General features: G+C 47.5%; 1 protein-coding gene across 1 annotated transcript in view; it reads left to right on the forward strand.

Moving 5' to 3' along the window:
* cdh13 (cadherin 13, H-cadherin (heart)) overlaps window positions 1-12,322 on the forward strand; it is a gene marked incomplete at its 5' end in the record, with an annotated part of 117,138 nt that overhangs the window by 24,469 nt on the left and 80,347 nt on the right. The window contains 2 exons of the mRNA XM_047051496.1: window positions 3,833-3,838; window positions 4,123-4,275. Coding sequence (XP_046907452.1) covers window positions 3,833-3,838; window positions 4,123-4,275 — 159 coding nt within the window. The remainder of the gene's footprint in view (window positions 1-3,832; window positions 3,839-4,122; window positions 4,276-12,322) is intronic.

Below are 12,322 nucleotides of genomic sequence, written 5' to 3' on the forward strand. Positions count from 1 at the left end.
CTGATACACAGACATGACAGGGCCAGGAACACAGAGCTGTGTGTGTGCTCCAATGGGAGGCCTTTCTGACAGCACTCCGCCCCAATACAGGAGAGAGGAGAGCGCCATCGTGCTCCTTAGTAGAGCTCAGAATCTCTCTATTTGGCTGTCGTTCTCTTCTACTCGCCCTCTCTCCCATTCTCTCGCGGTTTGTAATTCGCTTGTTTGCTCACTTTTTTCTCTCTCACAATAGAAGTCTCTTACTGCCATTCTCTCTCATTCCAGCTCTCTTTCTCTGTGTCACTCACTCTGTATGAAACTGACAGAGAAAGTGAGCCCAAGGCTGTCTTCATGCAGTCAATTTGATTTTATTCATTATCGTAGGAAGACTGTAAAAACAGGGGGATATTTCCCTTTTCCCTCTGCTGTTCCTCTCTTCCTGTTAGTCACCAGTTGAGGTTTGAATTGCTCCGGGAGGGCTGATTAGGGCCGTTCTGCCTGTGTGTGATGTGTGATTGGATGATGAGAGGCTGGTGCCAGTAGGGTCAAATGGAACCTGGCTCTGGGGGGTCTCGAGGTGGGAGGGTCGGTGGGGCCTCTCCAAGTTTCTGCTAATTACAAGCATCCTGGGTGTCGGATAATCAGCCATGTTCCCCTGGCTCCCCTCTCTGATTGTCATTAGCTGCTGATGCACTGACCTTGTTAGGACAGCTGGAGAACCCCTGGGAGACGCTTCTGTCTCTGTCACACACACACACACACAGACGCACATGCTCTCAGACACACATGCTTACACAGGGTCTGTCAGCCGGGGGGCACAAGAGACAGGACTGCTACTAATGACCCTCTAAAATACACAGCAGCTCCTAGAGAGAGAGAAAGCAAGAGAGAGGGAGGGAAATAAAGAGAGAGAAGAAAGAAAGTGAGAGAGGGCAGAGAGGACAAGGGAGGGTATAGAGGAGGGCAGGGAGAGGAGAGGAGGGAGAGGAGAGGAGAGGAGAGGAGAGGAGAGGAGAGGAGAGGAGAGGAGAGGAGAGGAAGGGAGAGGAGGGAGAGGAGGGTAGGGAGAGGAGGGTAGGGAGAGGAGAGGAGAGGGGAGAGAGGAGAGGAGAGGAGGGAGGGAGGGAGGGAGGGAGGGAGGGAGGGAGGAAGGGAGGGAGGGAGGGAGGGGAGGGAGGGAGGGAGGGAGGAGGGAGGGAGGGAGGGAGGGAGAGAGGAGAGGAGAGGAGAGGAGAGGAGAGGAGAGGAGAGGAGAGGAGAGGAGAGGAGAGGAGAGGAGAGGAGAGGAGAGGAGAGGAGAGGAGAGGAGAGGAGAGGAGAGGAGGGGGAGGGGAGGGGAGGGAGAGAGGAGAGGAGGGAGAGGCGATGAGGGCAGGGATGGGAGAGGGCTCTTCAGGGACATCTTCACGCCTTGTGTTTGCTCACTTCAGAGTCTGCGCTGATACTTCTCCAGGAAGGACCCTCTGAGGCCCAGACCGTGTTAAAGGCAGAGGGAGAGACTGATTCAGAACAACAGAAGGGATAAGAGAGAGTGAGAACACAACAACAAAAAATGACCGTTCCCGCTCTTTCTGCATGCTGTAGTATTGACAAGATTGAATCAATGGGAATCATTACTTTCAAATGTGTTGAGGGAGTTATTGGGTGGCACTGGATGTCAGCTGAGTCACTGATGCAATGATGCCAGAGAATGCACTGGTCACAGGTCTGTAGTACAGTGGCTGAGCCCTGTGCCCTTCAGGCTGTGTGTACGTGTGTGTATGTGTGTGTGTGTGTGTGTGTAGAGAGCAGCCCCTCCTCCTGTCATCTCCTGCAGCACCACAAGCCCTGCTCTCTTTCATGTCTGCTCCTCTACTAATGAGAGGTGATGGAAATAGGTGAGCTACTCCCCCTGGACCTCCCCCCCCCCACACACACACAGACACACTGACAATATGGAGACAGCCTGTGGGGCTGTGTGTGTGATCCCCAATCCAGTATGAAACCTCTATCATCCCAAACTTCTCCTGACACTTGCTGACACTTTGCCTTCAGCTCATCTAAAGTTACTGCCTCAGCGTGTCACAAATCTCTCACCCCCTATCTTTCTCCATCCCCCTTTTTTCTCTCATCTGCGCCACCTCTCCTTTTTGGTCATCCTTTCCCCTCTCTCCCCCCCCCATCCCGTCCTTCTATTTCTCCCCTTCATCTCTCTGACCCGCTCTCTTTCCATCCCTCTCTCCCCCCCTCTCCCTTTATTTGTTTCTTCCTCTCTCGCCCTCTCCTCTTCCCCTGGCTGTGCCCTCTAACAGTGGGAAGTGACAGGATCAGACACCTTTGATTCTCGCTTTGCTCCAGTCCTCTCTGACCCAGTTAGCCACCAGTTAACCATGCTCTGAAGGTGCTGCTCTGCCTTCCAGAGAACTGCTTGGAAACACCTCGATCTGCAAAACTGGCGGAGAAGAGAGGAGAGTCTGTGGTGTCAAGCAAAAATTGCCGAACAGAAGTGCTCTCATAGAAACCGCCTGATAGTCATGACCATAAGGACCTTTTCACGTGATGGAATTGGAAAGGGAGGAGGAGATGTTAAGTAGATGAGAAGAAGCACAGCCTTCTGTGTGAAGGCCACTGTGGACTCGACAATATCCTGCGTTGCTTCTTTGCTACTTTCTCTCTACTGCACGGCTTCCCGTGGATTCTGTTATCCATGCTTGCTAGCGCTTCAGTGGAGAGGAGTGAAGAGGGCGAGAGAAAAGAGAGAAAGAGCAGGCTGTATAGAGGAAGGGAGAAAGGAAGGGTTGGGAAGAGGCAGAGAGAATTGGGAGAAAAAGAAGACAGAGAGAGAGAGGGGGGGGGAGAGAGGGGAGAGAGAGGGAGGGAGAGAGAGAGTGACATGGGAACTGCATGAGGAGAGACGGTAGGGAAATGAGAAAAGCAGGGGAAAACACAAAGAGATGATAGGAAGAGAGAGAGCAAACAGAGACGGGACGGGGAATAGAGACCAAGAACAGAGCGAGCCGGAGAGCAAAGGAAAAGAGAGGCCCAGGGAGGAAGGGAGAAGGGGACAGAATGAATGAGAGAGGGGTGTGAGTTCAGCAACTACGTCTGTCCTCATCAGCCATGCTCTTTCATACAGCTGAAAAGACCCCCTTGGAAGTGGAGAATGAAAGACGTATTAAAGGAGAGGAAGAGAGTAGGGGAGAGAGAGAGAAGACAGAAGAACTGTAGTAGTGTAAGCCTCCCTCATTAAGGCTGACCTTCTGGCTGCCTCTGAGAAGCAGTCTAATATGTGAAGTTACTCAGACTCCACTCACTACCCTATACTGTACACACACTCACTCATATTGAAGTAAGCACACGCATACTCACATGCACATACTCACAATTCTGAATTCATACTTGTCTGTGGTTGTAGTAGTTGATGAATGCATGTATTGGTTGCTGAGACTATATACAATTTCACAAGATGTGATAGAGGCAGAAGACACCAGGTTTTGTGGACATTGTATTTAGCAGGTGGTTGTCAGGTGTGTGACGATTATCTGCATACATGAAGGATGTAATTGGGGAATATACGATCCTAAGTCAATGCCAAATACATTCTGTATGCAATCACACCACTGCATGTTTTTAAACTCTACTGTGCCAACAAATGCATGTCTCTAAACCTCTACTGGAAAGCTCAGACATCTGTTTTCCTTGACCTGGGAGTGCCATGGGCTGGAAGAATTTGTCCAATATTTGGAATTTGAATTGTGACACATACGTAGCATGTGTGTGTGCATGTGAGACTAACCTGATCTTATGTGTTCTGTTTCTAACCTGCCACCCTTCTCTGTGCCTGGGGGACCTGTGGATGCTGTTGGCTTTGTAGTCACACGTGAGTTCATACCTGCATGCCTGGGATAAACACTTGCATACCTGGGTTGAATACCTTTAAACCTCAGTAAACGTCAGCATACCTGGGTTAAATACCTGCGTACCTGGGTTAAATACCTGCGTACCTGGGTTAAATACCTGCATACCTGGGTTAAATACCTGCGTACCTGGGTTAAATACCTGCATACCTGGGTTAAATACCTGCATAGCTGACACCTGAGTTAAATACCTAAGTCAAAAACACACTGGTTTTAGCCCCTCCCTCTTCCACTCATCCCGATCCAGGTGACCTCCATGGACATGAAGGAGGACCATGTGTTCCGTCTGGCTGGCCAAGGGGTGGACCAGAACCCCAGGGGCGTGTTCAGCATCGACAGCCGGACAGGAGAAGTGGAGATCAGACGTTCGCTGGATAGAGAGGTCAAAGATCACTTCCATGTAAGTACCAGCCACAGCCGTATATATGTGTGTGTGTGTTTGTGTGCGTGTGTTTGTGTGTGTGTGTGTGCAGCACTGTGTGTGTGTATCAAGTTCATGCTCTGCTGTAAGCTGTTCAGCACATCAGTTATATGATTGTTGGATGTAAAGTAATGTAAAGTAATGCTGCTTCCACTGTTCTGGTAATGTTGTGCTTCTATTTCCAACTGCCCTGGAGACAAACAAAACAAACCGTGTTCATGAATATGTACATGTTTTCTTTTATCCATTTCATTTGGTCAAATTGTTTGTAAAAATCTAGCTGCCTGAGTTTCAATATTTGCAAGTTCATTTTCAGACAACCATTTAGGTATTGTTGTCCCCTATCACATGCCTTGAAATGTACTATATCTAAGGCAAGTATACAAGTAACTGATGTCTTGCACAACAGGTCTCTGTCCTCAAATTGCTTAATTCCATAATGTGTTGATTTAAAAAGAACAGGTGTGGAAGAAATGGGTGAAGTTGTTGTCTCCACTTGAATGGTGTGACCATCACTTCAAGTCCTGGCTTTCTATGTGTTGGACAATAGCTGATTGGAGAGAGTGTAATGCACCTCTCCAAAAGAATAATGACCAGTTCATACACAAGGTGGTATTAGCAAATGGCCTCTGAGACGTTAAAGGCATTAAGGTCAGAGCAAGGAATGGATGGCGAATAGAGAAATCAAAGATAATACACAGTTGTTTGCTATTCAATCAGGCAGATATATAATCATGGACATGACATGCACGGAATTACAGGAAGGATGACCATATAAGGACTCCTAGAGACTGGGTCTAGAACGTCTAGTGTAATGGTTCTTGACCCCGATACTCGTCTCCAACCAGATTCTATGGTGCTGCTTCTCCACCAACAGGATGTAATCCAGGCCTGACTACTGGTAGCCTCTGGTCTATAAAGGACTGTCAGTGATACACAATATGTATTGCATTGCAGTAGGAATTTATATACTGGATCTGAATGAGAAATATGTGGACAGCTGGCAATAGCTGGCCTATTGATGGAATAAGCACCTATAAAATCTGTGACATCTTCCACAGAGGTATTTTTTTATTTATTATTTATTCTATTGGTTGTTTTTCAACAGCATGAGTGTTCTGTTTACCTGCGACATACGCAGTCCACCAGAGTTTAGACAACCCCTTGCCATCTGGAGATGGTGGGTGGATTCTTCTAACACACAGCCTCCAGTGAGGAGATAAAGAGTGGGTCCGTGGAGAGAGGGACAACAGTGGAGATGCTTCTCACAGAAGCACTTTGATTCCACAGCCAGACTCTGTCTATATATACTGGCAGCATCTGGAGAGAGAATGGACTGGCATCTCCTCACGGGTGACTATGAGCAGTCAGAAGTTAGTGTTTTTAGATAAAACACTGTTCGAGTCTGTTTGAGAACATCGCCTGTCTCAGGGGGCTCAAACAAAGTATTTCCTCAGAGACGAGGCAGACAGAGAGAGAGAGAAATAGAGATGGCGCCAGATAGAAAAGAGGGAGGAGAAGGCAGTAGGAAGGGAAGGGGGGGGGGGTGTTGTTGTTAATGCCATGCCGCTTGTCCTCTCCCTCAGCAGCAGATATCAGAGCGGGGGTATCGGCGGGAGGAGGGGAGACGGGAGGATGATGGAGAGGAGAGGGAAGACAAGGGAGGAGGAAGAAGAGAGGGGGAGGGGGGGTGGAGAAGGCCCGAGGAAGATTTGGACTGCCGAGAGAGGGAGGGGACAGAGGAAGGGGGAGGGAAAGAGAAAGCGAGGGAGAGACGGGAAGCCAAAGGGTGGAAGAGAGGGAGAAGGGGGGGGGGGGGGAGAGAAGGGGAGACAGAGGCAGAAGGGTTGTAGGAGGGAAAGAGAGAGGCACAGCTTGGGTGGGGATGAGGAGGGGCGGCAGCACTGTGATGGATCAAAGCATTCAGCCAACTACAGCACTTGACATTTAAATCTTTCCCCTAGACCACACACACACACACACACATACATATATATAAATAAACACACAGAAACGCATGCACACACACACAAACACACACCTTTCCAAATTGAAATGCCTGTGTGGCCAAAGTGGTTCAAAGGCTGTCTGGTATTTCACAGAAGCTGGTCCAGATTGCACAACTAGATAAGTTGGTGCTGCTTTCAGTGTGATGGGTCCTGGGTTGTTCAATCTGTGTGTTTGCCTCCCTGAGTGTGGCATGTGCTAGCTGGTTGATAACTCGATGGTGACACTGATATTGTTAGCTCGGCATTGGCATGTGCTGAAGCAGTGGAGTCGTTCCCCAGCCTGCATGAGGAGATGCTTCAGGAGATGCCACAGGACAGGGGAGGGAGGAAATGCTAATGGTGTGCTGCTTCTCGGAGGACACATAGCTCCTAACAAATTGGAATGACATCACACCCCCTTTTTCGTAGTAAACACACACAGACACACACATACACACACATAGGCAATGCTGGCATTTTCTTGTCGGACAAAAGTACTTTTCTACCATCCGTCTGTTCAGCCGAGCATGGAATTGACACCTCTGAAGCATGATCTTTCTTTTTTCCCTTTGCTCCTCCCTTCTCCCTCTCTCTCGCTCGCTTGCCACTTTCCCCATCGCCCTTTCTCTCTCTCTAAGTAAATCTCTCTTACTCTCTTCACTTTATGTTTTGTACTCCCCCTCTTGCACGCCGTCTCTCTCTCTCTCCCTCCCTCTCCACTCTTGCAGTGAATATGACTAGTCAGTGGATCAGGGAGGGCAAGCTGAGGCCTGTGGATGTCCTGGTGGCATACAGGACAGGACTGTGCTCCCTGTGACCCCAGCTCTGGTGCAATGTTTCGGACTGACTGGGCAACATGGAACTGAGGGCCAGGGTGGCAGGTGGACGGAGTGACGGTCCTTCTGCTCTGCACGATGAGATGTAGAACCGTTAGGGATCTCGTTTCCGGATGACGCAAGGCCGGCGGCAACACTGATACAGACTCACTGATAACTTCATAGGGCGCTAGGTGGTTTTTCCCTCATCTGCGCAAGTTTGCTTATTTTCCAGCTCGCCACGACATCGTTTGTGTTGAGTTCGGTGTGGGGCGCAGTATAGGGCGTGTCGGGCCATATCAGCAGTGCTAGTTTGGTGATCATGATAAAATCCCATATCGTGTTAGCCTGCTTCGCCTGGTCAGATCACCTCTCAGCACAGATGCTGGGAGATGTGAACCTGTCAAGCCATCATGTTAGCATGTTGTGTCATCATATTGGAATTGGTGTTAATGTCTTATGTCTTTCACGATATTTCCATGAACTGCGGAATGCATAATTGGCCGTAGTGGTTTAGTAGAGGTGCCAGATATGTGCACTTGGCGACTGACAAGGATATCCGTTTCTAGAAGATCTTCTAACTTAGGCCGTCTGGGCTTTCGCCGTCCGTTACAAGACTGTCCGTTTGCCCTGGCAGAGAGCACTCTGCTTTTAAGGGTAATGAGAGGAGCTTCTTTGATTGGCTTAAATTGAAGACAGCCCTCACCAATCCATCTGATGATGTATTCATTGTAATCCAAACCCTTTTTACAACCACGCCACCGTTGCACCTGATAACTGCACATCTCTCGAAACTAGCAAAAAAGTGTTTGCCACATCTCTGATTGACTTGTGCCTTGAACTTGTATCGTGGACCCCTGCTTGCATCCTGACCCGAGAACTAGGGCCCCTCGTGTTTGTTTAAGAAAAATGTAATGAAGAAGATGAGTAATAGTTTGAAGCAGCGGAGATGAATTATCACCAGCTTGATACAGCATATACAGCTGGACACACACACACACACTCACTGCAAATGTATAATCATTGTTCTCTCTTCTGTCTATGGCTACCAAGTAAATCATCAGCTCTGAGACCAGTTGGTGTGTGGTAGGGCACCTTATCAACATGAAAGCAGGGTGCTTACTAAGTATCAAAGTATGACAGGAGATACCAAAGTACTCAACTTCCTTTTAGGATTCAGCTTTGTCCCCTAGTCTTTGAGTGTTCCAGGAGGGGCCAGTCATCTCTCCTGGTTGGTAAGTGCTGGTGGGCAGCTTTGGGAGAGTGATCAGACACTCCTCTCTCACATTAGAGTTTTCTATGCTCTGCTCTGATGTGTTCTGTTCTGTATTTTTCCGTACTTTTCTGTTCTGCTGCTGGACCACACAAACACACTCACTCACTCACAGACAGACAGACACATATACACACACACACAAAAGCATACACACACACACGCATGCACACACAACAACACTCACACAGTCACAAAAGAAACTGACAGGAGGAATTACATAGCCATGAAGCCAGAGAGATATGGAAAGATAGAACAGGAAAGCTGAAAAAATAATAAGATAGACTAGACAGACACACAAATAAAGGTTGAAAAAGGGGGGCGGCTGGCGTGATTCACAGAGTGGGACTGAGAGCAAAAAGATACAACGAGGTGGAGCTCCATCATCAATGGGAAACACAGTTTTCTCTTCTCATGAGTCATCAGTCCCTGCTACTGCCGTGAGGAGACCCCTTATCAAGTCCTCATTCTCCCCAGCTCCTTCCCTCCCTCCTCGTCTGTATGGGGCCACTTTAGAATAGTATGTCTTTATCTTTGTCCATACGTTCTCTATACCTTCTCTACATCCGTACCTTCCACTTTCTGAACATATCAGATTTTCTTGAGTTCCGTTGGAGTAGATGGTGTGTGTGTTTGTTTATGTGTGTGTGGGGGGGGGTATGGGGGGGTAGTGTTCTCTGTTTATACATAGCGTTTAAGGTCTGACGTTGCCCAAGTAAGAAGTTCGCTTTTTTGAGAACTGTTTTTGGCTAATGACAGATTATTTCAGTTACTGAAGAGAGTTACAGCAGAGCACTATGTCAATTGCTCTGTGGCCTGAGGTAAAATTAGAGTCTAACATCAATTACGACACTCATTATGTCCCGCCTATTACTAATTATGATCATTACTTCCTTTGTAATAGTTCTGAACCCAGAAGCCATCTACACTAACTCAGACTGCTGCCATACTTACAGTATGCTGACACACACACACACACAGACACACACACACACACTCTACCTCTAGGCAATGTGCTCTTGTCCAATCATTAGGGGGCAGACACACTTTAAGCCAATCCTAACTCAGAGGGAATACCAGCAGCCACCAGAAGAGAGACAGCTCAGTGATGTAACTGATGCTCACTCGTGCAGAGAACCATTCTAACACACTCTCCTTCATAGTTCCTGTGTCCACCATGGCTACACCTACACACCCTGTATGTCTGCCCTCAGAGTTCACCCAGGGCCAGGAAATGGAACATGAAATATTCAGAGGTAGATTCAAATCTCCATTATCCTAGGAAGAACATGAACGCAAGGAGAAAGAGTGCCAACATTGCTTTTATTCAGGCTTGTCTTACTCTAAACTTAAACCTGGTGCATGTAAATGTGATGCAGACACAAATATTATAAATATTCGATTATATCAACAACAAATACACACAAGCTCACACAAACACACACACACACTATACATCAATACTTGTTTCCTTCCGTATCAGAAAGGCGCCAGTAGACAAGGCCTGTCTAGTGCATGCTTTATTTTTTTATGTGCACTTAAACTGTGTCATTCTGCCTTTAGTGACTTAGTCAATACACTGCATCAATGTTACATTGTAAAGTCAGCCAAGGTTATATTGATGAGGCGTGCTTTCCTCCCCTGTGTTTAATGATGATTGATTATCATTGGCTAGAGTGCTGCTCTGCATCTCAGCAAGGTCACTGCATATCAACATATTAATGATGCAGCCAGAGAAGAAAAGATCAATACCCTGAGTGGCTGATATACATAAGCAGCCTGAGATTTCTGTCAGCGAGGGACGCCTCGCTGTTGACCTGGTACACCAGAACAGCGGAACAGCAGAATACAAAACATCAAATCATTAGAATAGTAGAACACCTGGACCCCGGAACAACAGAAAACACATCAGAACACCAAAAATACCAGAACATCGGAACATCGGAACATCGGAACACCGAAACATCGAAACATCGGAACATCGGAACATCGGAACATCAGAACATTAGAACATCAGACAAGAACTCTAAAAAGGGGGGGACACTATAATATGAGAGGTTTTGAGCAAGGTTAAAGACAGGTGGGCACTGGACCCAGAGCTTGGCAAACAGGAGAGTCAAAATTTGCGTCTGTCTCGTTATTGTAAACAGAAAGGCACATTAATGCAGTAGGGCAACATGTTTAGCAGGATTTAATTCCAAACATTATTTTCAGTTTAAGCTCAATTAGGATGAAAACAAATACTAATGAGATGCAAATGATGAGGAACGCTAAAGAGACAGAAAGAGAGTGGCATAGAGACAGTGAGCGAGAGACAGTGAGACAAAATAAAAGTTTAGAAAAGAGAAAGAAGGAAATGGAGAGGGGAAAAAGCGAGTGAGAAAGAGTTTGAGAGGGAAAAAGAGAGAAATAGAGAGAGAGAGATTCTCTGAAGTCTCTGTCCTTCTATAGAACAGTAAGTCTGTGAGCGGCTGTAGACAGTTCCTTCTTGTTCCCCAATTCTGACAAGAGATCTGAGAGGTATCTCTCTCTCTTTCTCTCTCTCTCTCTGCTACCCTTCCACACCATGCCCCTTTACTGTGAAAGCCATATCCCTGCACTGCCACATATGGAAGGGGTTTCATGTGCACACATGCATACACACACACACATCCACATACATTTTTTTTTCTCTCTGGCATAAGTAGAGATACTGTGAACATTTTGCAGTCCATCAATACAGGATGTCTGGTACGTGGTTGTTTAAGGTTCAAGTACGTAGTGAACTTCAAAGTTACATGTAACTTTGAAGTTATTCTTTTAAATAATGGTGTTGCATACCTCCTTGAATAATGATGGCAATTCAGAATCACTGACATACACAGATTTGTTTAACCAACTTCTATGGGTGTGTCACAGTTTAAGGAGTCAGAGGCAGCGTTTCTGATTACTGTAATCCTTCAAGGTGCTGACGCAGGCCTGAAAACACTGGACTGATAACAGCCAGGAAACAGCAGCCTGGATCCATAATGTGTGTGTGTGCGCACACTTGCATGTGTGTGTGTTTGTGCACGCGCGTGTGTCAACTGGAGAAGGAACAGGCTGTTGTCCGCTTCATTTAGGTGTAGCTTTGTGGAGCCTGGGTTGAGACAGGTGAAGCCTGTTGTCCAAATCCCTTTGCTTTGTTCTGCTTGACTGGACAGTAATTTCCTGGACTTTGGAGAGCAGGCCCCAAAAGCCCACATGCAGGAAAACAGACCAGATGTGCTTTTAGTCTGTGTGTGTGACTGGGAGATAAGGCCAGCCTGCACCCCCTCTTCACACACAACCCTCCACCTCTAAACACACACAAACACTGATCCTGATGGTCATACTGTCTGTCTACTTTCACTGTTACACAGTAGTCCCTGCAGTCCATCTGTTGTTTTACCATTCCTAATCTACGGAATTTATAAAAATATTGGGTTGTTACCTCAGAGCTGCAGTCAGAACTATTACTAAACACTTCTTTATCCTTACTATGGGAATGTCATGTCGTTACCTCCAGTGTTTGTTTATGTCCTTCGGTACTCTCTGGCCCTAATACACACACAAACACAGGCTCCACAGGCCCCGGATAAATTGATGAGCAAGGTAACGCCCTATGGCGCTGGCCAGACCATTACTGCCACTAATTCAGTCCCGGCATCACCCACAGAGTGGCCAGACCCATAATACACTCTGGGTGAGACAGAGGAGACCAAAGGGGAGAGAGAGAGCGAGAGCGAGCGAGAGAGAGAGAGAGAGAGAGCGAGAGCGAGAGAGCGAGAGAGCGAGAGAGCGAGAGAGCGAGAGCGAGCGAGAGAGCGAGAGCGATCGAGAGCGAGAGCAAGCGAGAACGAGCGAGAGAGAGAGAGAGAGAGAGAGAGAGAGAGAGAGAGAGAGAGAGAGCGAGAGCGAGAGAGAGAGAGAGAGAGAGAGAGAGAGCTGAG

This window comes from Hypomesus transpacificus, unplaced genomic scaffold (assembly GCF_021917145.1).
Source record: "Hypomesus transpacificus isolate Combined female unplaced genomic scaffold, fHypTra1 scaffold_156, whole genome shotgun sequence".
NCBI lineage: Eukaryota > Metazoa > Chordata > Actinopteri > Osmeriformes > Osmeridae > Hypomesus > Hypomesus transpacificus.